Here is a 25662-nt window from a genome sequence, read left to right on the forward strand (position 1 = left end):
TTGTTGTTTAGCTGTTTCCGGGTATAAGAAGAACAATGTGGCCTAGTGTTTAGCCGTTTCAGGATGCAAACGCAATAATGTATACTGGTGTTCAGCTGTTTTAGGGTATAAGAACAACAATGTTGCCTGGTGTTTAGCTGTTTTAGGATGTAAGGACAACAATGTGACATGGTTGTTTAGCTGTTTCAGGGTGTAAGGACAACAATGTGGCCTGGTGTTCAGCTGTTTTAGGGTATATGTACAACAATGTGCCCTGGTATTTAGCTGTTTTAGGATGTAAGAACAACAATGTGTTCTGGTATTTAGGTGTTTTATAGAGGGATATGAATCTAAAGTGTGCATACAAAAAAAAAGAAAAAAAAAAAAAGAAAAAAAAAGGAAAGAAGGGAAGTTTGCAGGATGGTGCACTTAGGGGTGGTAGTTGGAAGGAAGGTTGTTAGGGGTGTTAGAATGAGAGGTTGAAGGTGGTAGGTGGAAGGAAGGACGATTGTTAGGGGTGGTAGAATGAAAGGTTAAGGGTGTATGGGTAGGGACTTTCTAGGTTAGGGAACAGCAATATGGCCTGGTGTTTAGCTACCCCAGGGGGGGGTACACCGGAAGGCTGTATAAAAAAAATAAAAAGAAAGAAAGGAAAAAAGAAAGAGAGGAAGGAAAAAAAAGGAAAGAAAAAAAAAGGTGCACACCTTCCCCTTTTTTAGCTTAAATGTACACTTCGTACTTGTTTTATACTGATTGTTCTGGTGTTAGGAGGTACATTTTACACCCTAATAATTACTTTTGTTTTTTTTGTTTTTTTTGTTTTTTTAGTATTTTTTCCTGGGTAAAAGAAGAAAACGTTACAGAAGAGCTCATCAAGTACGTGGTCCTGCAACTTTGGAAGAACAACTCCTCGATCGTGTGGACAAAGGTGGTCCCCATGAATATACCTTAGTAAAGGAGCGAAAACCTAGATCCGCTTCGACGGGAACGAAGAGCCCAAAAGAACGGGTTCCTGTTCGACGTGGTGTGGGTCGCTGCACAATTATTGATATCCATTTAGAAGTCTTAGATCAATGTCAAAAAGGGGACCTGCATTCGACGAAGGAAGACTTTCTACAAATTCTTGTGGAAGAATTTATGGGAAGTGAATTTATAAAAGAAGAAAAGGTTCCGAGGGAAGATGTTCCTAAGGAAAGTGTACCTATGGAACAGGTTCCATGTTCAGATTCCGGGTTTTAGGGTGTAGTAAATATTTTTCCTTTTTTTTTTTTTTTTTTTTTGTTTTGTGTATTAAATTGTTTATGCTCATGTGCATGCAATATAAGCCGGAAAATATTTTTTTTCCCACTTCATTTTGATTTGTTTAGTAAAATTTTCTTTATTGCAGAATTAAAATATGTAGATTAAATTTTTTTTTTGTTATAGTTTTTTTATCTTTATAATATTTTTTTTTGCTTTTTTTTTAAATAAAAATATTTTTTTAAAAATGTCAAGACCTTTTTCCTTTTTCCGTACCTCGCTTGGAGTACTTTTGCTTATATAGTTATTCATATATATAAATGTAGGAAAAACAAAAAATAAAAAAAAAGGGGGAAAAAAGCAAAGTGTAACTGTAGCTTCATGAGAAGTGTGCGCAGGAGACGGAGGGATAGGTGGGCACGCATAAATAAATACGCACATAAACTCATACGCACACTAGTAGGCAGGCGCATGTAGGTTAATGCATACTCTCGTGTGAATACCCATTTAATTAAATGATGAGGTGAAATTTAATTTTACTGTGCGTAGGCATGAATATATGGTAATATGCTTAGACGCACGCGCGGCCACCTTTTTTTTTTTCCCCTTTATACTTTCTTTAATACGTGCTTGTGCGTTTTGTAGGACCGGGCATCATTACGTATGTACATGTGCTCGCATGTAGGGTTGCATAAATAATTAAAAAGGTGGGATAAATTCGTTTTGCCTTTCTTTTCCTATGCTTTCTTTTTTTTTTATAATTGTTAAGATGAATACTTCCTCATGTGGGGGAAGCCACCACATCGTGCTGGAGATAGCAGAGGATCACAACAGTGGTATGTTCATAAATATGTGCGCCCGCGATGGTGTAGTACCTACGCCTGCTTTGATACGTATTTCCCGCATACTGCCTCCACGCCCTATACATAACCTTTGCGCTCTGCACAAATCCACACTTCCCCAGGGGACAGGAAAAAAACACCGAGTAATCTAAGCACATGTTACACAGGTAAGCACACAACAATGGGGAAGCATACGCGTCTACACATGGGCCTTAAAAACACCTTTACACAGTTACCCGTTTGTACATTCCCCTTAGCTTACTCCCTCACCCCTGGTCTGCAACTTTTAATTCTTTAAAAAACAAAAAATTGGGGATTCAAGAAGTTGGCACATACGTAGTACTCATCCTCATCTATTTGTGGAACCTCTTTTCTACGTCATGGAAAAAAAAAAAAAAAAAAAAAAAAAAAAATACAGCAAAAGCGTCATGTCCGAGTATATTCACCACTCCGGCGTACCTCCTTGTAGATGAATCCCCACCTTCCAACAAGTCACTGCCCTGGTTGAGTTCCTCATCTGCGTATTCCACCTCCAAAATCACCCCCCCCTCATCCACTTCTATCCCTCTTTTACATTGCTATTCTGTTCATTCACATTTCTCATCTCTCTCATCCTGGCTTTTCTCAGATCCATCGAATGCATCACGTTGTTGCCCGAAGCGATGTCTCCCTCGAAAGAATTCCTGTTAAAATCGAATTGCTGGTTGTTGTTGTTCGTGTTTGCAAAGTTGGCCATTTTGCCAAAGCCTTCTCCACCCATCTCGTTCCCCATCACACTCCCTTGTGCATTCTCCCCCTCATTTATCATACCACCCTTGAAGGCGTTGTTGTTTTTCGCCTCTTCGTTGCTCTTTACAAAAATGTTTTGGTTATTTCCGGCCATGTTTGCTGCACCCTGGATGTTCATGTTGGACATTTGGCCGTTTCCCAAGTTGCCTCCCACCACATTTGTGGTCATCCCGTTCTGGTTCATCCCGCTTGCACTCATGCTGCCTGTATTCACACCGCTTCCACTGTTATTACCTCCATTGCTCATACCTCCCCCAGGGTTCTTATTAGCGGAACTGGCAACTCTCCAGTTGCTTTCAGTATCTATATCCCTTCTTCTGAAATTTCTGTCCTCTCTCTTTTCATTCCTTCTCATGTGATTTACATTGTTCCCCTGTCCGGCGGATGCGTTATTAGTCCCTTTAGCATTCATCATGTCTTCAGCATTAAGCATGTTGTTGTTATTATTGTTTGTAAAGTTTTTTCCACCCCTATTGAAATTATTTCCCCTCATCATATTTCCTCCGTTATCATTGAATTTGTTTTGATTATTTTGTGGGGCCATGGAAGCGAATCGGTGATTAGCCTGGTCAACCCCCCCTCCTGCTGTTGTTGCTCCTCCCCGTTCTAATGCCCCTTCTAAGTTGTTCATTAGGTTGTTCTGATTATTCCTCTGTTGACTGTTATTTCCTTGCATATTGGGTGGCATATTATTCATAGGGAAATTCATCTGCATGTTCATGGGTTGGCCCATTTGCATGTTCACGGGTTGGTTCATCTGCATGTTCATGCGTTGATTCATTTGTTGACCCATCTGTTGTCCCATCCTTGCATTCTTCTTCTGCATGCCGCCCCTGTTCTCTATATTTTCCAAGAAGAAATTCTCCTCCTGTGGTAACGTTGTGGGAGGAGGTGGCGCAGGGTTTTGTAACCCGCGCTTTAAAAAGCATCTAAAGCCAATCATATGCTTCCCCCTAAACCCGGGCATAATGTAACCATTTTTAACCGCCTTCTCGTTGTTCTCATTCTGAACATTATTGTTTCCTGCAGTCAAATCAGCAGATCCCTCAAACCACTTCTTCTGGTTATTCTCATTTTTCCCTTGGCCCCCAAACATATTCATTCCAAATTTTTTTCTTTCAGGGAAACCTTCGATTTTCATTTTTTCCAATCCAGCATTATCATTTAGAAAGGGTTCATCTCCTTTTTTAAAATCTTTCAACTGTTTTTTTTTCTTATCTTTATCTTTGGACAATTCGGATTTTATTTTTTCCGTTGATTCTAGCAAATCTGGGAAGGACTCGTCGTCTATTTTTTTCTCCTTCTCTTCTCCTGCCTCTTCATTGTTTTTTTCCTCTTTCTTTTTCCATGCAGATCCGGCTTGCTTCGCGTTGGCGCCTGCGTTCGCTGCCCTTCCTCTAACGCTCACGCTGATGCCTACAGGAAGGAGGTGGTGGGGTAGAAATTCAAAATGTGAATTCCGTTCATTCAGACCAATGGGTATAAATTGAACGCAGAAATCATAATAAACTTGCGAAATGACAAATGTGCAGTTAATTAGGACTACTCAAATACCTAGCGCAACCAAAAGAACAAGCAGTCACATGTGAGCAGTTCGACCCCTGCTCTGCTTCTTACCTTTCTTCAAGGAGCTCCCGCTCAGGAGGTGCTTCCCCAAGGAGACACTGTTAGCAAGTGGCATTTCATTTTCCTCGGAATTTTCCGGGTCCTTCTTCGTCGCTTGGTCTTCCTTTTTCACTTGCTCTTCCGTGACAGGTTCTACAAATGGGGGGGGATAGTTTTGGGCAGAACATCCTCGTTTATTTGTGTTCCAAAAAGGGGGGAACACCGACACCACAACACAGCTAACATGCCGCTACCGTGCCGCTGCACCATGCTCCACGGGCACTCACCTTTGTTGTTATTTTCACTTTCCATTTCCTTATTCTCCATGTTTTTACAAATCTTCCTTTATAATTTCATAATTTGTCTCTTCTTCGATTTGTCAATTGGGTCAAGAAGGCGACAACAGGGTGAGTTCCTTCCCTATGGACTTCCTACTGTGGACTGCTTCCTCACATGAACAAACTTCAAACCGCTGATCGACGCGGGCACATACAACGGAGGAGCATCAAAAGCACAAGGTACACTCGCGTTGTAACGGGCGCATTAAATGTCAAAGTCAACTTTTTGTGGAAGCACGACCAAACGCTGCTACAGCGGAGGAGTAACAAACATATACACTCGACAAACGAAATGAATATAACTAAAGGAGGAATGAAAAGTGGCTTGGAGTGGAGGGGACTATAATTGGCAGTTGGAAAAAAGTGTCATATAAATTTGTCGCTTGAAAATGTAGCAAACATGCATATTCCTGTTGGGGGACCTCCCACGTGGTAACCGCGCTCATGTAAAAAAAAAAAAAAAATACACCCAAAGGGGAGGAGCAAAATATGGCATGCAGGATGGCACGCGGGATGACAGTATAAAATAATGGTACACAGATAACACGCAAAATTATAAAACAACAATTAAATGCAAAAAAGGGAGAGGAAGGTAAAACACATAAATATATGCAGCTTCTTCGCAAAACGAAAACGCCAAAAAAAAGAAAAAAGAAAAAAATGATACGTACTATTGTTGGTGAGCTCAGAATGGAAAACGTACATCCATACGTATACAGATACATATACATATACATGCATATAAAAATGGCTTTGCAAAAATACGCAATGAAAAAGGAAAAAGATTATAAAAGAAAATGCATTCGCTAAGGCGAAACCCCTAACAGTTAAAAAAAATTGTAAACGATTAAGCGAAATTGCCATCACTGCATAATGATGCGTACGTTAAAAATCTGCACTGCCACGTTGCGTATCATTGTATGCCGTTGCGTTCGCATATTAAACGTATTCGAAAAAAAAAAATTGCGCAGTGGCAAAATAGTACACGCAATCGTCCGCTCAGAATTGGAACCAGTAATGGGAAAAAAGAAAAAATACATAAAATGACATCAAAGGATAGCAAAATTGCGGCAAAATCGTAGCGAAGTTTAAAAAGAGAGAAAAAAACGGCAACAATCCTCACATTCATGTGACCGGCGCAGTTACGACGGCGAAACACCCTGTAGCACGTGCACGTACGCAGTAGCGAACGAATTGAAGCCCACAACACGCAAAATGGGGATACGGAGGTAGCTAGCGACTTATGCAGTGTACCCAGGGGGTGACCCGCTCGTCAACACGCCTTTGGATATGTTACATGCTAGGGGAAAAAAAAAATTTATACCTACGTATGGATGAAAACCTGATCCTATGCACTTATGTAGCCCCTTCTCCTATGCTCTGTCCTCCAATACACACCTAGTGAACCTCTTCCTCCCTCCTTTTAACATTTCAATAAAAACACTTCGGTTAATCTCCGCTCATGTTTATATAGGACGATGCGGAAATTCTACAGGGAAGTACCTGTGTAGACCACCGACATAGGCGCGGCTGCGCAGCTTCCACACTAGCACTGCATGCCAATATGTGTAACGCATATGGTGAAGAGGACCATATAGGTACCCCCAAAATGTACAAGAACGTTGAAAAGTTCGCCCTAACTGAAAGGTCATCCCTGAAATTAAAAAAAAAATAAGACTGTGTGCCAATCCAATGTGACAAATATCCCCGCGTCAAAAGAGAACCACATGAGAAGGTTTCCCACGCGCGAAGGGAGATCGGATTATATGGAAAAAAAAAAAATGACAAACCAGCCAATACGAATACATTATTGCGAGTTCGTAAAACTGCTCAGAAAAAGGGTGCCACTGTGAAATTTTCTTAGCCGGACGGTTTGATGCTCCGTTAAATAACCTGCCTACGTTCGGTCGGTCGGTAGAAACGCCCGAAGATCAATTCGGTAATTTTTCCATCTCCACAACACACACTACAATTCGATGTTGCCGCATTTTTTTCCCAAAAAAGGAAAAATAAAGAAAAGGACAACAACTTGGTGAATAAATAAAAGTAGATATTCCCATTACACACACGAATGTGTAAATCCACATGGGCAAAGGAACACTCTCTCATTTTTCCTCTCCTTTTCGTTCTCTTTTTTTTTTCCCATTTTTGCGCCCTATGATTTTTCAGACACCCGGTAAAACGGCGCTAGCCTTTTGGAAAAACAAATTGGCCCAAATGGAGAAATGTGCAAAACTTGATGGTGCACTGTGCATCATTGGGATGTATGTCCGCTCGGTTGGAGCATACTTGCCTTTCCTTTTTTACATCGCCTTTTTATATTTCCCCCATTTCCCGCTTATAAACTGCCGTAAAACGCGAACCACGTTACCACAGCGCAACATGTGCATAAATCACTTTCAATGCCATCAGAAAGGAAAAAACTTTCCGTACAAGAGTAAAGAAAAAAAAAAAAAAAAAAAATTCAAAATTGTGCAGAAATTTCCTGTAAGACTATCTACAAATGGACAGCTCTTCCATAGAACTAAATCACTTTCGTGTGATTAGCAAATTCGCCAAAAAATCATCTCCATGCTAGCCATTTAACACACTAGCGATTATTTCCACTGTGGAATGTTCGCCGCGTTGTTACAAACTTTTTCTTTTTTTTCCACCCAATTTTGCCCCTTAATCATTTTGCGATTTTTATTCGTTTCTGCTGCCCTACAGTGCTTCATTATTTGACGAATATTTATTACTCTGCCCTCTTAGTTATAAATCAAGGCACACATTGACATCCCCCCCCCCCTAAACGTTAATTGCCACTGCAGAAGGACAATAGTGACGGCGTTCGCTTTCGCGTTTGTGTTGCATTAGTCACGCGAAGCACATTTGTCGCCTCGCGTGCTCCCAATTTGTCCGTGACAAAATTGGGAAATGGAAAAATGAATTACTTACGTGTGAAAATGTGTTTCACACCCCTCAAATTCGTTCACCTTTGCCTGAGTCGCTAGAGTATGTATACATATATATATATACATATAGTACTTCCTACCTGCACCTTTGTTAAGACCCTTCATTTGCTGCTTTTTTATTTTTTATTTTTCTTTTTTTTCCACCTCTTAAGCGCCCCCAACCATCCTCAGTTGCTGAATTTCACCTCCACATTTTTTTGCGTTCCGTTATTTCTCCTAATCGTTGCTTTGGTTCATGTGTTTCTTCTTTCCTTCTGTCGTTCCGTTTATACATTTTTCATCTTTTTTTTTCTTTCTTTGGCATTCCATTTGTTTTGTGTAATTTTGTTTAACACTGTTTAATTTTTTTCAGTTTTGTATTTTATTTTAATTTTTTTTTTTTTTTTCCCCTCACCGCTACCCCCTACGACACTTATAAAGATATAATACCACGTGCGCATAAGCGGCACCGTGTGTTAATTCAAACCTACACGTATCTATCTATACATATGGGCACTGCCGCAAGGTTCTTCCTGTTACACCTTTTTTCGCGGTTAGAAGCAGCTACATATATAAGATAATTTTTGTCACACGAGTCCTCTACAGATTGTACCATTTGACATTACACAAGTTGTTAGAAGCTTTTACCAAAAAAAAGAAAAAAAAAGTCCTTTTTTCAATTTACACCATAAGTAGTACCGAACTGTGCAATTTTGTTTGCGTCCCTCTTTGCAGAGTTATTTGTGAAATATCTTTAAAGTTAGCATTTCAAGTCAACGTTTCGGCGTGACGTTCCATCCTCTTCCCCTCAGCTGTTCCTTCGAAAGGGGCTAGCCAATTGGAAGAGAAAATAAACGAGCAATATAGCGGACGAACAAACGATAAAAACATAGAAGTAGCGAAGCAGCGAAAGGGGACTAGTCCCGTGACGCCACTCCAAGCAAAGCATTCAAAATGATGTACACAAAAATGTAAGAAAAAAAAGAAAAATGAGAAAACGAATTCTTAGCATGAACAGACCTACGGATGAGCACATGCACATCTGTACTCATGCGTAGGACACATATAAAGCTTTACCTTTAGAATACCCGTTTGTGAAAAATGCATATGCTCAGCTGTACTTCTTGTACGCCTGAAGACCGCATGATGGCTTCAAAGGCAACATTTGGTGTATAACTCTACCGCAGACATGTACACATTGCAAGCTTTAAACTCATACAAAATTGCACACAAATTATTTCCCCCCCTACCCTCCGCAGGTTGAATGTGTATTTCTTCGGAGGCTCCCTCCTGACCACTCTGTTGTTGGCGCAAGGAGCTGACAATTGGGACTATAGGACGAGGCTAAACATGTGAGGGGAGCAAAAATATGTTTGTTCTTGTGTGTGTATGTTTATGTGTGTGCCATCATGTACGTGCACACCTATTCCCTTATGCACATACCCGTATTCGCCTAACTCCCTTCGCAGAGCCTCACTCATGGCACTCGTCAACCTCCTAGCAGTGGCAACTTTGTTCAAAAAATACATCTACTCTGTAAAAAGAGACACCATAACAATTATCACAAATGCGCTAATTATGTTTTACTACCCCATCGTCCTGTTCCTGCACTTTTTTGTAAAAAAAAAAAAAAAAGAAAAAAAAAAAAGATAAGATAAGATAAGATAAGATAAGAATGACTGACGGATGCTGAGCGATGCCGAACAATACCGGATAATGCGAAAAGAATGATGAAACATTTTCAGACGCAGTGACAAGTGCACTCGCACCCCGAAATCACCTATGCTCAATATCACACCTTCCCCCCTTTTGTGCAGACGACGAGTGAGGTAGGATCCATGATAAAACACATTTTCAAGAACATAACATTCCACACAGTAGAAAAGTCCTATATGGAGAATTGCAACTCCTTCGAAAACGTCAAGGTAAGGGGAGAGGGAAAAAAGCGGCACATTAAAAGAGGAAAAACATAACATTCAAAGAGCAATGAATATATGGCAAACTCCTACTGCCCACTCTTTTTCTCTTCCTTTTCATACGTATGCAGGACAAATTTGACGTGTTCGTGATAGCCCACCTGGGAGGCTGGTTCGTCAAGGCATTGGCCATTCGCAATTTTTTCGTGTTAAATTTAAATAGCGTATTATTCGAACTGATAGAATTAAGATTTCAGCATATTCTGCCCAACTTTTACGAGTGTTGGTGGGACCACGTAAGTGTTAAGAGTCCTCCTAGGAAAAAGAAGTGCAAAAAAAAAGCGCAAAAAAGGAGCACAAAAGAGGAGCACAAAAAAAGAACGCAAAAAAAGAACGAAGAAAAATGAAAAATGAGCCACAATACAAAGGGAGAAACACACATCTGGCTCATTTCTCCATTGCTACGATGCAACTCACGTTTGAGCCAATTGACCAGAGCGTTCCGTTCCCCCGGCATCACACTATAATCCTCTACGTGTGTCCATTTCCCCCCACCCACCACTGCAGATCATATTAGACGTCCTTGTATGTAACTTGGCGGGAATCCTGATAGGCTTCCTTGTTATGAAGTGGCTAAAAATGCCAGTAAGTAAATCGGAACAGAACATGGATTTACCATCAGGTTGTATGTTGGTGTTTTCTACGTACGTTCCCATATCATTTTCACCTTCGTTTTATTATTATTTTCCTTCTTTCCCTTTAGCTGTTTTCCTGGAACCTTCCAGACAAATTTAAACCGAATAAAAAGGGCATCATATTTCCAACTGTAGATAGACTGTAATGGGGAATACGCATGCATAAGCTCATTTATGCCTTTGTGTTTATTTTCCTCTTCGCAAAATTCTTCTACTATTACCATTGTCATTACTTGCCCCTTCATAATTATGCTAGCTAAGCCAGCTAGCTTTTTTTTTTTTTTTTTTTTTTTCACAAACCTGTGCATAATTTTTTTTTTTTTTTTTTTTAACCCCCCGTGCAGGTTAAGGAAGGTGTTTACGAATAGCAGCTCCCTGATGCTGTTAGTTTTCTTCTGCCTGATGGCGAATCTGAACGATTTAAACATATTTTTTTTAAAGGCCCAATTGCACTTGTTGCAAACGAATTATTTAGTACTCTTCCGGGAAGCAGTCATCGTGGTAGTTGTTTGTAAGTTTTTTCGAGCAGTGATAAACGTTGCACAACTGCAGCAGGTGCGAAATTGAAAGTTTATTTCCCCAATTTGTACTCATCTTTATTTCACACTATCCTCCCCCCCTCCCCTCTTAGTTCAAGGGTGCATACACCTACAGCGCATCATTTCAGAACAGTAAGCACAACAGTTTCATTATTAAGCAATATAGATACGTGTCGTACCGATTGTACATATATACCCGCACGAGTGAATACATCACGGCTTCTGCGTATGAACAAATTGTCCCATATATTTTCCTTTTCCCTTTTATCCATGTCGTAGGCCAAACCCCAAACGCCTGTACTACACCTTTGCTGCAACGATTACGCTCTTGATAGAACTTTCTTTGGCCATAAAGTGGAAACACAACTTGGTGTCGGACAAGTCTGACCTTACTACAATTAACGTAAGACACATTATATTTTTTTTTTCGAACATGTCTTCCACTCTGTGTTCGTGCGCATGGGGGGGATCTTCCCCCTTCCGTGGATATTCCCTTTTCTCCATGTATATATACATAGCGGAGCAGATAGTGACTCATGTGCCCCTTAACTCTCACCCCCCTCCTCCCCCCTGCAGATGGTTTGGCTTTCGATAGGTGCAACCGTTTCATCGGCGCTAGCACTTCTCTACACCAACGAGAGCTTAATTTAATTATTTGAGTCACACACAAAAATTGACCCTCTTGTATGTTAGCTTATTAATGGCAATCACTTGAGTGGTATTTTCTCCCTATTAATTAATAATTAATTTTTAATTATTATTAAAATTTACAAGTTTTTTAATCGAATATCATATTACCCTATGCACGTAGCACGTGTGGTGTATGGGCTACGCTTCGCACATGTGTGTGTCTGCATAACTGCGTGCCAAAAAGCGTGTGTGTAGAGTGTTATACACATACACCCATGCCACATGTGTACGCTGCATTCATATACCGAACCAGCAAGGTGAAATTCGATATGCGATATAATTAAAATTGTAACAATGTTTTTGTCAGTCTACATTGTTTTTTTTTTTTTTTTTTTTTTTTCCACCACGTTTAGCCACACCTTGTGGCGCGCCCCCCCTTTTCCACTTGCTTACATAAACATCCTTAAAACATATTTAATAGCCGCTTTATTTTATTTAAATACGGATTATGCATAAGTATCAAGGAACATTTTTTTATATTCAAAATTTTTATATGCATTTCACTTGAGATTAAATTACAAATTTTAATTCTCACTTTTATGTCCTTCTCCAGGTAAAATATTACAGCTGTCAATAAAAAAAAATTTTTTATTTGTTCTGTTAAGTGGTGAGAAGACACCGTGGGTTGGGAAGACAACATGAGGCACCTTCTTACCATTTTGTTAATCTCCCCGCTGCTGTAAAAATCAGATACGAATGTGGCCTTTGTTCGGGCCACCTCAAACTCGTGTTCACTTATTTTGTTCTGCGACAGTAGACTTCCAACTGTGGGCGGCTCTGTCATGCCATTTGAGCGGCTAACCATGTCAGCACTGAGGGACCCCCCCACAGGCACCTCATCAGAGGGAGACTCAAATACTAGCATGTATAGACACAAAAACAACTCCCTCAACTCTTTGCAATTCTGGCCAACGTGCAGCACCACTGTGGACAACTCCCTTATCAGCTCCTCCATAGCAATTAGTTTTTTCTTTAGACAGTTTTCGTCCTTTTTTTTTTTTAAAAATTCCTCGTCATTCAATAAATAATTGGTTACATCTTTTTTGACTTCCTTAAAAGTTCCCTTAAAATTGTTGAGCAGATTTTCTGAGATTTCCACCACCCTTACGAACAGTTCGTAAAATTTTTTATCTAATTCGAGATACCTCTTTATATGATTTTTTATTTTGCTGACTGCAAGGTCAGGTTTTTCCATTTGGATGGTCACATTTTCTATTCCTTGTGTGAACTTGAGGGGTGTTCCCAAATCAGGGTTCATTTTTCTGTGCAAAAATGTGATATACTGTTTCGGAAGGGTGGGGATTGCCAATCGGTTGAAGAAGCCTAGAGGTTGTTCTACCACCAATGCATCATGAGATCCTAATTCGATGTGAGACGAAAACGATCACCTTCTACATAAGGGAGAGCCTCTCCCATGGTCCCCCCAATTCTTACTCTGCCCCTTTGGACAAGTATTCCTTACTTAAAACGGCATTGACCAGCTTCGCAGTTTTTCCTCTAGGGGCATGCACAAATGCGAACTCGGTAATATGTATAAACATGTGGTATAATAGTGCATCCCAGCGTTATAAATTATCTGACGTGTATGCAAACGTGTTCACATTAGGATAGGGAGTGACTTTAGACAGTTGTGCAACTCCATACCAAACGCTCAACATGGCGATGTCCTTCCTTCAGTTGTAACCCCCTTTTTCGCAATTTCACAAATCTACAAATGTAGATTGTTGAGGGGGTCATGCTATTACAAATATACGTACATGCCTGAATGACGAAAATGGAAGTTTTTCCCCCTGGAACCTAGAACTACATAAAAATAAAACGAAAAAAAAAAAAATTCACTATAACCCTCTTTTATGCCTCAATTGGAAATAGCTTTGTTGCTCTTCAAATGGGTACAGCAAAAAAAACTTTCATCAAAATATGTGAGGAGAAGGGGGTGTTGCGTCACTGGGGAAAGGGACAAAAAAATAAATCACATTACTAACCATTCTGTTGGATAATTTGTCCTACGATGATGCCTACCACCCCCAAAAAAAACATATAAATTTTTAGAACACCATTTAGGAAGATCCCACAATTTGATCAATTTATGTATTCCCAATAGTTGCCTTTTTTTTTTTTTTTTTTTTTTTTTGCTGAACATGCGGGGTCAGGTCAAACAATTTAACCAAGCCAATTTTTTAAGGGGAAATCGATTTTTTTTTTTTTTTTTTTCCTTTTTATTTTTTCACAAAATTTACCTTAGTGATTCTTAAAATTTTCTCTTCCTTTCTGTTTTTTCTCTTTTTTTTTGTCGGAAAGTGGAGATCCCCGTGTATGCGCGATTTTTTTGTGAGTACGTCCGTTCGTATGGATGTATGCATACGCGCATGTATATATGTATATACGTACGTATGGTACGCATGTTCGCATGCGCTTATGTATGCATAGGCGTAATCGAGCAGTTCACCGTTTCGTTTGTTCTCTTATTCGTTCGTTCGCCCGCTCAGGCGTTGCAATGCCCACACGCATTCGCAACCATTAAGTGGTGAGCACTGCAAATTTTTTCGAACCACACAATTTGATAACATTTAAGTGTATATATTTGCTTTCTGTACGCAGCTAACCGTGTTGTTATTTTCCCCCCAACCGCTTTTTTTTTTTTTTTCTTTTGGGATAACTCGTCTCATTTTTGTGCGTACCACTTTGCCGAACCTGCTACTGTTCATCTCATCATTTGATCAACTCCGTTTAAGTAAGATCGAATTTTCTTTTGAGAGAGGAAGGGAGTGGGTTCTCTTTCAAGTGTACCATTTGATACATGCACGTACATTAACCATCGTGTGTATTTTCCCCCCGTTTGTTCCAGTTCGACCTTTTTAGTTCGCAATTCAGGGGCTACTCGGCGCCTATATTCGTACACCCCCCTCTCAGTGTTCTGCCCACATGTACATTCACGTGGGTCCGATTGTTGGTGCACCCCATCCACGTTTGTAATCACTCTCGTGTGTGTCTTTCCCGGGGGTTATCGCACCGCTACTTTACGCCACGCTAAAATGATAGATGTCGTAAAAATATTCAGCAAGGGAGGACTCATCCTGTGGTCCTACACCTTCTACGAAATAGACGACGCTACCATACGAACCATCGTGAAGCAAGTACTCATAGAAGAAAAGTACGAAGACTTCTGCAAGAAGTACAATAAATTTCACGCCAAATGGAAGCTCCTTAACGATGTAGATGTTGTTATCCTCATTGTTTATCAAGGGATACAGAATTCTTCCTATGTAGAGAATTTATTTTTAAAAATTAAAAAATCTTTTGTAAAGTTGTTACCCAAAAGTTTGGACTACTTTGACTTGGACCTGCCTTTGAACTTTGACAAGCAGTTTTTGAAAATCGTCGAGGATGTGGAGGCCGCCTTAGCCTGCACGGGGGCCGGTGCTGATAGGCGGGCTAGCGTGGACGGACGGAAAGGCAGCATAGGCAGACGACGAACCAGCTCCGATAAAGCGAAGGACGGCCATGCAGACGCCAGCGAAGACACAGGTGCGAGCGAGCACACGGATGCAGACAGCTATTCAGACAACAGCGATGGAAATTATGACGAAACGAAGGGGAAGAACAAACATGGCTCACACAAAATGGAAGGAGAAAAATACAGCAATAAGAAAAGTGAAGATGATGACAAAACATTGGACGACGATGAATCGAGTGTAAAGCGAAAAATTAAAACGAAGAAAAAAAGTGCAAGAGAATGGGAACTAAGCAAAAAGATAACCAAAAAGGACATCGAAAAATTGGATTACTCAAAAAATGAGAAGAATCCAACCGATGCACAAGAAATGAATAAGTACGAAGGAGAGTTTGAAGACTCAAGTGACGGCAATGAGGATAACAATAATAATCTCCTGAACAAATTAAATGACTCCATTTTGAAGGTATTCTCGTACAATAGTAAGATAGAGGAAAATGACATTGAGTCAATCCTACAAGGAGTTAAAAATAAGCTGCTCTCTAAAAATGTCGCAGTAGGAATATGTGATACGTTAATTGAAAAGATGAAGGGGAACCTCATCGGAAAGAAGAAAACCCTCTTCTCTATGAATGTCAAAAAGACTGTGTCCACTGTTCTGTCGGAGACCATCCAATCTATATTGATACCAAAAGAATCTGTGGATATACTTAGAGCAGCTTTGGAAGCAAAATCGATTGGGAAATTATACTCTATTGTTTTCCTAGGTGTTAATGGAGTCGGAAAGTCAACAAATCTAGCCAAAGTTTGCTACTACCTTAAGACGAAAGGGAACCTAAAAATTATGATCGCCGCTTGTGATACTTTTAGAGCCGGTGCAGTGGAACAGCTAAGAACACATGCCAATTGTTTAGATGTATTCCTTTACGAAAAAGGCTATGGAAAAGACGCAGCAGCTATTGCGAAAGAAGCCATTGCATATGCAAAGAAAGAAAACTTCAATGTCATACTGATTGATACTGCTGGGAGAATGCAAGATAATGAACCCCTGATGAGATCGTTAGGGAAACTTATCCTGATCAACAACCCCGATTTTATTCTATTCGTTGGAGAAGCATTAGTTGGTAATGACGCCATCGATCAACTGAAAAAGTTCAACCAAGCATTAACGGATGCTACGTGTAACGCCAACAAGAGGACTATCGATGGGATCCTGCTGACCAAATTTGACACCGTAGATGATAAAGTGGGCACGGCCCTTTCCATGGTATACCTCACGGGAAAGCCAATCGTTTTCGTCGGCATTGGGCAGAAGTACACCCACTTGAAGAAGTTCAACGTTAGTATGGTTGTCAAGGCGTTGAGCTAGGTGGGCGGAAAATTATGCGGTCAGTTGCGCCATGGACCACGTATATTGGACAGCATCTCCCCCTGGGGCATAACTGATCCACCCAGAAACAGAAACAGAAACAGAAACAGAGGGGCAGTTTTTTTCAATGCACCTCTTATAAACGTTCAATTCATTTTGCCGCTACAACAGTTAGGTCCTATTTGTAAGAAAGTAGACCCCCTTGCGGGGGAATTCCATCCTTCATATTCTAATCAATTCGTCCAGGTGCTCAACCTATTCGTGATTAAACGAACTTCCTTCCAAGCGAACCTACCACCCGTGCAAATTTCGTCCAATCACTTCAAACCACGCTGAAAACACTTTTCTCTGCGCCCACGTGCCCAAGTGCACGTAGCTGTTTGCCTAAATAATTAAAAATGTGTTCATTCGGAAGATTTGCTTCCCCCCCTTTTTTTTTTTTTTTTTTTTTTTTTTGTGTGTTTTAATTTATATATACGTATATAAACTTTTCAAACTGGAGGTGACTCACATTACTGATCAAAAGTTCCTCTTCAAACATTTTGAGTAAGCAATGCACCCAGACGTTGCCACATGTTAGTAGGGAATGTTCCACAGGGGGAGCAATTCCTGCAGGGGAAGAGGATAACCCTTTTAGGGGCATCCCAGGAAGGCAAAGAGGTGTGTATCCTATTGACGCAACTTAAGGAAAACTCGTAATTATAGCTAGACCATCGAAACGAAACCTGAGTGCGCATCGTGAAGGACTTATTGGCGAAACGTCCATTTATTGCTATAACTTTTTTTTTTTTTTTTTTATCCTCTAAATTAGTTAACACAAAATGATAAAAAAATGCTTACTGAGAAATTATTTCATTTTTATGATGTGTCATTTTTTTTTTTTTTCGCACCACTGATAGGTAGATCCATTGGGCAGGAATACTACCTTGTAAGAAGTTATTAATTAAAACAGCAATGTGCCGCTTGGGAGTCGCCATTTTGACGAGCTCAGTGGAGCAATGGGTTGGGTAAAAATGTCATCGAGGGGGGATGCATGTAGGGTGTGTGCACATGTGTGTTCCTCTTATGGGTACAAGTGCTAGTGGCACAAGGGGGGGGGGGGGGGGGGGGGGGAAAGCCCCTCAGGTGGGAATGTCCACAGGCTACCTTCGAGGAAAGGTGGACAATACCCCCTACGCATAGATCCACGGCTTCGAGTGATCACTCCACTGCACCAACTCGTCGGCCTTAAACCAAATGTTAATTTCCCGATTGGCCGACGCAACGGAATCACTACCGTGTATTACATTTCGGCTAACCTCCAGACAGAAATCGCCCCTAATGGTGCCAGTGTTGCTATTCAAAGGGTTCGTCTCTCCAATGAGTTTCCTGCCCTGATTTACAATTTCGGCTCCTTCCCAAACCATTGCAACAACTGGACCTTTACTGATGTATTCAACGAGGGTGTTAAAAAATGGCTTGTCAGCTAACTCCTTGTAATGCTCCTTAAGTATCTCCTTCGTGGGATTCAACATTTTTAATGCTATCATTTTGTATCCTTTTTTTTCGAAGCGCTTAATGATGGTCCCGACCAGTCCCCTCTGAACTCCATCCGGTTTCACCATGATAAAACTCTTTTCCATTTTTTCCGTCTGCACTGAAAAGGGCTTCTTCAATTGGATCACGTCACGTCGTTAATTCGTCAATTAGTCAAATCGGGTGCTTTCACCAAAGAGGCGTGCTGGCAGCGTGGTGGTTATCTTGGAGGAGCGTTCCAGCTGGAGAATAAGCACACTGCTTCCACTTGCGAGGGGGGTCCCAAAATGTGCGGGGAGAGACCTGCAAAAAGCGATACGCAGTCGATAAGGTGACCCAAAAAAAAAAAAAAAAAAAAGCACCTTAGGGGGTCGCACTAACAGATACCCAAGAAGGGCGAAGAATCAACATAGGGTCAAAAATAATATTTCCAAATTGGGTAGTTACAAGCGTGTAAAATATTGTCATATGAGAAATTGACGAAAAAGGTGTATAAAGAAGAAAAAAAAAAAAAAAACCTCACATGTTGATATTCAAAAAAATTGCACTAACATGACGTTGTTCATTAATTTCGAGTAAGTACTTTTTTCTTGACTCTTCTTACACAATTTTTACACTTTTTCCCCCCTCCTTTTTTGGGGTGGATTTTTTTATCCCCTTTCGCGGGATCTTATCGCTACACTTTTTTTTTTCCCCCTCACAGTATAGCCCCGCCATGGTAGCGACCATTTTGATTTACTTTCCGTGAAATATGACACGATAAGGGGGAAGTGCAAGTACCTATAACCGTGCACATAACATACGGAGATATTTTGGGAGATTCTTAGGTCTCACTCCGCATGGCTGTTCCACACCCTTCGCTTAATGCGCAAAGCTTAGTGCATCTACTTACCCAATGGGGCGAAGATAAGCGCATTTTACATGGCCCCATGTAGGCATACAGAAATATTATATATTAGTGGTGTGCGAAGCGTGAATACCCTCTCATTGCATATGCATGGAATGAGGTAGGAGCATTTTCTTACACTTATCGACCCCGCGGCGAGGGGGGAACAATATATACAACTGCATACATGTGAATAAAGTGCCGCATAAAAAGAAAAAAAAAAAAAAAATACGAAAAATGAACAGAAAAAGAACAGAATGGTATAAAAATAAAAATTGCCAACTGTGCACGAACGTTCCCACTTTACACAAACAAAACACGTTACCTATTTTTAATTTTTTATTTTTAACATTTTTTGGTTGATTATTTTTATCTTTTCCCCAATCCTTTATTTTTTCATCCCGGGCATTTCGACATACCTTTTCCTTTCCCATCATTTCGCATATGCGTAAATTATAAACATACATAGACTTAATCGGGGGGAGTAAAAATTAGCGCAGTCTAAGAATTGTTCACAAAGGGAAACGTAGCGGGGGAGTTCGAAATTATCGTCACCGCAACGCGAAGGAATTGCGAATAAGAACCCCAAAATTAGCAACTAACCCCTCTGCGCTGAGCACCATGCGAATACAGAAATGAGCGAATAAACCGGTTTTAAGGTCATTTTTATTTTATTTTTTTTTTTCAATTTTGTTATTTTTCCCAAATTGGGGGGAGGTCAATATTATACTTTCTGCAAAGGTTATACGATTCGCGAAGATTCGTTCTCCCCGTTATAAGTGAAGAAATAACCGTATTGCGTAGGGCAGAACTAGTTGCAACCGGTAAGTGACAATCTGCCGTGCGTCCGTTCCACGGTTGCTCACCACGCCTCCTAACTACGCTTTCTAAAATGCTCGACATCCCCGATGAGCAGAGCGCGCTGCAAATAAAGTTCCTAAAGGCGCTTGACTTGTTCTGCATTTTTAAGTTTATCATAACCAATGACGTAAAGATACACGAGAGGGAGACGTACGACCTGCTGAAAAGCATCCTCAACTCGTACTCCCGCATCAATATTAAAAATCCGTCTAGGAAAATATTTTCCGAAGGGGAAAAGATATACAAGAAGTACTTTTGCAATAATGGGGAGGAGACGAGCACATCTGCCTGTGCGGGTTGTGAAGCGAAACTCGCGCCAGACTCGGAAAACGCTCAGCAAAATGGCCCCACTGCACAGAACAGTAACACATACGAAGGGATAAACAACTACGGGGAAATCTTCACGAATGACTCCCTCTTCTCGAAACACCTAAGTAACAAGCAAATATTTCAATTCTTTAAATTCCCGAAAAGTAAAAAAGTGGGAGACTACGTGAACAAGTGCTGCGTGGACGAACTCATAAACGAGCCATTAAACATAAATGTAGGATTCGTAAAATTTGACCAGAAAAAAGGACGCAAAAAAAAGAGGAAGAGACCCAAAAAAGGGACAGTTAACATTCCTACAAATTTGTGTAAATATAGCAGCGACTCAGGGATACATAATTCTCGCTTGAAGAACTCTTGTAGTTGTTTCTACGAATCAAAGGAAAACTCCAAAATTTTTACAAATAATTTTAAAAAAGTGATCAATGAAGCGGATCTATCCGTCTCCGATTCGTCTGAACTATTTACCAATTTGAAAAACCCATTTGTTAAAGGTCCAGCCAGTAGGTGCTTCGGCTTGAACAACCCCAACTGCAGCAACTCTGAGGATGAATCCGATTATAACTACTACAGTGAGAATACCAATAGGGAAGACGCGGGCAAGGCACCCCACAAGAACAAAAACTTCAAATTACGCAATCAGTACTTGTCGGTCAAGTTATCCCTGTACAACTCACGCCTGTGTAATAACGGGGGGAAGGCATCCCCTGGGGGTGCAACGGACAGTGGAGTCTCCAACACGGAAAACGCCGTCAAGCTGGTCAACCACCCGAACTACCATAGCCACGCTAACAGTGCAAACGGTGCAATGCATGGAAACACTGCAATCCATGCAAACCGTGCGAACCACTTTTACGACGAGACCTCCATGTGCTTCAATCACTTCTACGAAATACACAACATCCTCAACCGAGATCCCAACGGGCTACGCAAAATAAAAATCATGATAAAAAAAGACATAGGAACAATCAGCATATCCCCATTCTACGTAAACTTCGACTGGACCAGAATATTTAAAAAAGTCTGCACAGCATTTAACTTCACCAGCTTTAATTACAAAAATCAAGGAATCTACCAGATTATAAACTCCTGTTTCACTACGCCAGAATCGAGGGAAATTTTAAAACACATTTTCCTCGACGACCTTTATGAGCAGCAAGAAATATTTGACAACGAAATGAATGGCAAAAAAAATGCCAAGAAAAAGTATTTGCTCAAGATGAAGAATAAAGAGCATGTTTTAGAAATTCTGGACGATGAGAAGAGAATTAACGTCCTGTATTTTATCAATCGCTTTCTATATTCGCAGAAGACGCCGCTCTCCAATTTGTTTGCAAGTCATTGCGTGGAGAGAGGCGGTAATTCCGGGGAGGACGCGAGCTCGGAGAGGTTTATCCGGTTGAGTGAGTCGGCCCATCCGTCCCCACCGTTGCAGGCCAGCCCCTCCTGCGCACCCGATGAAGATCCCCCCTTCGACGAGCTCACCATCGATTACCTACTCTTCCTAATGATCTTCGAAAAAAAAATTGACGAGAAATTTCACAAATACTTGCTGCACAAAATTGACTCGTGCAGAGATTACTTAACAGATGAGGGGCACGATAAGACTGCCTCCATCGTATCATCCTTCGATTCGCAAGCTAACTGCAATGCCTCTCATAACAAGGTCAGGAAGGTTGAATGTAGTTCCTTCCACCTGGATGAGCAGGTAGAAACAAAGCAGGTGAAGGAAACCGATTCATCTGATGCTAGGAAAAGTCGCCTTGAGGAGTTTAAACAGGGGGAAACATCTTCTGGAACGTTTGGAGTAAGCCCCATTGTTCAGAATGGTGACCTTGCGGGAGGCGATAAAATGGAAGCTGCTTTACCTTCGGGGGAGAGGAACCCCTCATCCAACGTCAACGGGGAGTTAACTTCCGTGGGCTCGTTTACGTCCCTCACGTCATTCACGTCCTTCGGGACACAGGCCACCATAATTACGCAGGATAGTATCTCCACGCAGAGTCCCACCTCAACGAACGCCACCGTCTGTCGGCAGGACACCCTTACGTCGAACAATGCCAATACACAAACCACAAATGGAATCCAAGAGGAAGCCATAACTGCATCACCCCCCTCAAACGTAGCATATATCCAATCGGAGTGGAAAGAATGCCAAGACAAAACGAAAGTTATAGAAAAAACGAATGAAGAGGTGAATGGTTGTACGAAAGGTGCCACAACTGATGGCTACAAAGAAATGGAAAACGGTATCAAAAACTATGAACAAAATTATTTCGAACAGTTAAAAAAAACAGACCTCCCACCTGACGTAGAATCCAAATATAATAGCAAAGCAAAATACGCGTCGGAAGTGCAAAACGAGGTAACCCTGCTCAAGTGCATAAGACCCTTCCCAACAGTCTACTGGCTAATAAACAAAAACATGTGTGGTTACATTTCCCACTTGGAAAAAATGAACATAATAAAAAATATAGAATTCTTCGTAAATTGTAAAAAGGAAGAATTTCGCCTGCTCAGATATTACCTCATCTATGACCATCTAAAATATATAACAATTCGTTTGAGACATATCCACAAGAGGATTTTGCGCTTCTTTTACGACATATTTTTAAATAGCCTTAATTTTAAGAAACAGTTCACACAGGATCAGAACAACCATTGTATGTCCTCCATTTACGCAAATTCATTTGATTTCTCTCCTCATGTTTTAAGTAAATTAATACATACATATCAGATTGACTCCCAAGTGGTGAACGAAATCCTTCGGAAGATTAACACTCTACGGGTTAAAGGAATTGGAGGCATTTCAAACTTCCTAACCGTTAAGTGTATACACCTTTATTTTGCTTCTCATTTGTCCTATCCAAATACCATTGGATATATTTTGGAGGAAATTTTCAAGTCCTGATTCTTTGTTTTCCTCTCCATTCGTTTCATCATTCCCGCTTTCCGCTTCATGTTTGTGTTTTATTTTCCACGTGCCGACATCACCGCGTGGTGCACCTTTTCCCTTTCAACTTTCTAACATGAAAACAACTTTTTTTTTGCGCCCCTTCTTTGAAATATGCTTCCCCTGTGGAGGGTACGCCCAACGGACGGCGCGGGAGGGGTTAACCCCCCAATAAGAAATACCTCGTCCTCCTTATTGCCTCTCCAAAGCATGTCACAAAGGGCACCTTGAAAAAAAGGTGCACATCGTAGCAACATTTCATACACACTGCATGCTCGATGGAGGGAACTCCCCCAAACTTGAAGCGACCTTTTTAAAGAAAATTATACCATCGGTGGTGGTGTTCACTTTATCCCGCACTGCCTCAACGGTAGGGAGGAAAAGCATAAGCAGCCACCCTTCCGTGCGTCATTTCCTCCCATTTTTCACTACCAGCACGGCAGGGGGGCTAATTTTCTCTCCTCCAATCAGAGCAGCAACCAAAGGGGGTGTATTCCCAATCATACCATACTTCGTTGGGGAAGCCCATATAGGTACTCCCCCCCGTCTGTTCGCATAACGGTTAAGGAACTTCCGAATTCATTCGTTCATCCCATGCTAATCACATGTAACCAGTGAGGGATAACCCCCAAAAAAGGCACGTAAAACAATTCTACACAATTATACGTAACCCCTTTATGGTACGCATTTATGTGTTACTCAAATTTGCAGCGAATGATACCCACTGTGGCAGTTGTTTGCATTCAATCTTCTCCCTTTTACGCAAGAACAATACGCTTATGTAGTGCCTTGGTTACAATTTATAAGAAATGGAGCTTCTCCTCTCTGCTTCCCACGTCCTTATACCATCCATGCACATTAAAACGGTGCGAAAGGCCGCTCCAAGAATATAACCAAATGGGGATTGACGCAGAAGATGGAGACACGTAAACATGTGCCACCAAATATTATTGTGTTCTACGACACGCTACAACACATGGGAATTCCAATAATTTTTCCCTCTCTGGGGTGAGCATTTATATGTTAATATGGAACGTACAGCGTGGTCGTTCCACGAGAGGGTCCTCCTCATTCCATCACAACACGCAGACAAAACGCGCCCCCCTTTTTTGTGCAAATATATTCGCAATTAAGTAACGTTCCGCACGCGTGTGATCCGAGTCATGTGAATATTTACCAATAGCGAGACACACTTCAGTAGGACCCAGTGTGCCCCCCAGAAAATTTACCACTTGGAAATGCTTTGCAGGGGTACACAAAAAAAAAAAAAAAAATCACGAAGAACAATACGCTCCCTTCGCGCCTTCGGAGGGATTCCTTCCCCACTCCAAATTTGATTTACATTAAGCTCCTTTTGCGCCATTTTGTTTTAACCACTTTGATACACTTGAAAAAGCAACACGCGCGTGTCAAACGTGTGGATTTGAAAGTATTCCCGCTGAAGGCTTCTTAAAGGTGGCATTCTTTTTTCCTTTACTTTTGTTCTTTTTTATTTTACTCATTTTTTCGTCCGTTTTTTCCCTTGCCTTTTTTTTGCTGGACTCTTTTTTTTTTTTTCCCCGTTCCCCCAGCCATACATGCCCAAACGTACCTTTTAACACGAACGCAATTTTGTAGGCCGCATGAGTTATATATGTTTTTTTTTTTTTTCAAGCCATGCTGGCACGCTGAGCGCCAAGCACAAATCGACTGTGCCACATACATAACGCCTGGGCGAATGTCGTATGGAAGTGTTACGATATGCACTGTATGAACGGTCGCATTATGCCATGTCGTAATGCATACATTGCATATCCCAGTCGTAAAAGGAACGAGCTCCTTCCTTCCAAGCAATACTTGCATAGCTCTGCAAAACTTCGCATACCACTGCGACAGCTTTATATTACTTCCTCACTCCGCATTGCACTTTCACCTTTTTTTCTACCCCCTTTATGTACTTCCCTGTTTTTACTCGCCACACGTAAATTTCGCGAACGTTCTTTCAAAGTACTACCCTTTCACTATTTATCCACATTTTATGATCATTTTTTTTTTTTTTTTTTCAAATTTCCTACCATATACCAACTCCACGCATTCGCGATACGCGAAAAACGCAACATTTTTAACTGAAAATAATTAACTGAGCAAAATGAGGCTCTGAATGACTGGCCCCCATTCTACAGCTTGGCAAAAGCGGCCCTTAGGCGTTTTTCTCCGTGGAGCTGTCGCACAGTCAGGGGACTGAGCTGACCACCGGACTAGCAAAGCAAGGAGGGTGCAACCCTGCCGATTCGGTCCTTCGGTTAAACGCTTCTTGTAGGAAGGAAAAACAAAAAAAAAAAAAAAGGGAAAAGGCTCAACGAGGCATTTTTTTTCCCCCATTTCCTTCTAGCATCCCATCCCATTAATCTATACAAGAGCGCCCCCATTTGTTTATACATTTCTACATTCGTGCGTATACATTTTATTCACCACACCATCCCTCTGTATTGTTCCATTCCATGCGTTTGTTTGTACTGCCTGCTATGGGCTTCCCCCCTCGACGCATACCATCACCCCTTAGTTAAGAAGGGACATATATACTTGCTATGTATGTGCCGATGCACGGGGGGAGGTACACGTAAGCCGCACGTCCTAATCCCCCTGAGTGGACGCCCCCATTTTACATGTGGGAATTTCCCCCACAGCAGCGCTTCTGCAAACGTGCCCACGCGTAAAAGCGGAAAGAGGCACACATAGTTGCAAGCGTCGGG

The 25662-nt window shown here is 41.2% G+C and overlaps 7 protein-coding genes across 7 annotated transcripts; 4 read left to right on the forward strand and 3 right to left on the reverse strand.

Moving 5' to 3' along the window:
* Positions 1-703: 703 nt before the first annotated feature.
* Positions 704-1218, forward strand: PCOAH_00032240 (SICA antigen; the record flags this gene model as incomplete). The annotated part of the gene is made up of 2 exons (XM_020060019.1): positions 704-742; positions 808-1218. The coding sequence occupies 2 exons, from the start codon at positions 704-706 to the stop codon at positions 1216-1218; spliced, it is 450 nt and encodes a 149-aa protein (XP_019915788.1).
* A 1401-nt stretch (positions 1219-2619) lies between these two features.
* PCOAH_00032250 (Uncharacterized protein) lies at positions 2620-4781 on the reverse strand (the record flags this gene model as incomplete). The annotated part of the gene is made up of 3 exons (XM_020060020.1): positions 2620-4265; positions 4467-4607; positions 4742-4781. The coding sequence occupies 3 exons, from the start codon at positions 4779-4781 to the stop codon at positions 2620-2622; spliced, it is 1827 nt and encodes a 608-aa protein (XP_019915640.1).
* A 3898-nt stretch (positions 4782-8679) lies between these two features.
* On the forward strand, positions 8680-11526 carry PCOAH_00032260 (Phosphatidyl serine syntase; the record flags this gene model as incomplete). Its single annotated transcript, XM_020060021.1, has 11 exons — positions 8680-8696; positions 8985-9077; positions 9195-9342; positions 9543-9650; positions 9773-9937; positions 10209-10286; positions 10405-10478; positions 10681-10847; positions 10968-11007; positions 11155-11278; positions 11452-11526. 11 exons carry the CDS (start codon positions 8680-8682, stop codon positions 11524-11526), a joined length of 1089 nt encoding a protein of 362 aa, XP_019915560.1.
* Positions 11527-11968: 442 nt separating this feature from the next.
* On the reverse strand, positions 11969-12823 carry PCOAH_00032270 (Uncharacterized protein; the record flags this gene model as incomplete). Its single annotated transcript, XM_020060022.1, has 1 exon — positions 11969-12823. The coding sequence occupies one exon, from the start codon at positions 12821-12823 to the stop codon at positions 11969-11971; it is 855 nt and encodes a 284-aa protein (XP_019915944.1).
* A 1777-nt stretch (positions 12824-14600) lies between these two features.
* On the forward strand, positions 14601-16388 carry PCOAH_00032280 (Signal recognition particle receptor alpha subunit; the record flags this gene model as incomplete). Its single annotated transcript, XM_020060023.1, has 1 exon — positions 14601-16388. One exon carries the CDS (start codon positions 14601-14603, stop codon positions 16386-16388), a length of 1788 nt encoding a protein of 595 aa, XP_019915725.1.
* A 1172-nt stretch (positions 16389-17560) lies between these two features.
* Positions 17561-18010, reverse strand: PCOAH_00032290 (Nucleoside diphosphate kinase; the record flags this gene model as incomplete). Its single annotated transcript, XM_020060024.1, has 1 exon — positions 17561-18010. One exon carries the CDS (start codon positions 18008-18010, stop codon positions 17561-17563), a length of 450 nt encoding a protein of 149 aa, XP_019915578.1.
* A 1671-nt stretch (positions 18011-19681) lies between these two features.
* PCOAH_00032300 (Rhoptry protein) lies at positions 19682-22888 on the forward strand (the record flags this gene model as incomplete). The annotated part of the gene is made up of 1 exon (XM_020060025.1): positions 19682-22888. The coding sequence occupies one exon, from the start codon at positions 19682-19684 to the stop codon at positions 22886-22888; it is 3207 nt and encodes a 1068-aa protein (XP_019916023.1).
* Between the last annotated feature and the right edge of the window lie 2774 nt (positions 22889-25662).

Source organism: Plasmodium coatneyi, chromosome 11, assembly GCF_001680005.1.
Source record: "Plasmodium coatneyi strain Hackeri chromosome 11, complete sequence".
NCBI classification, from domain to species: Eukaryota; Apicomplexa; class Aconoidasida; order Haemosporida; family Plasmodiidae; genus Plasmodium; species Plasmodium coatneyi.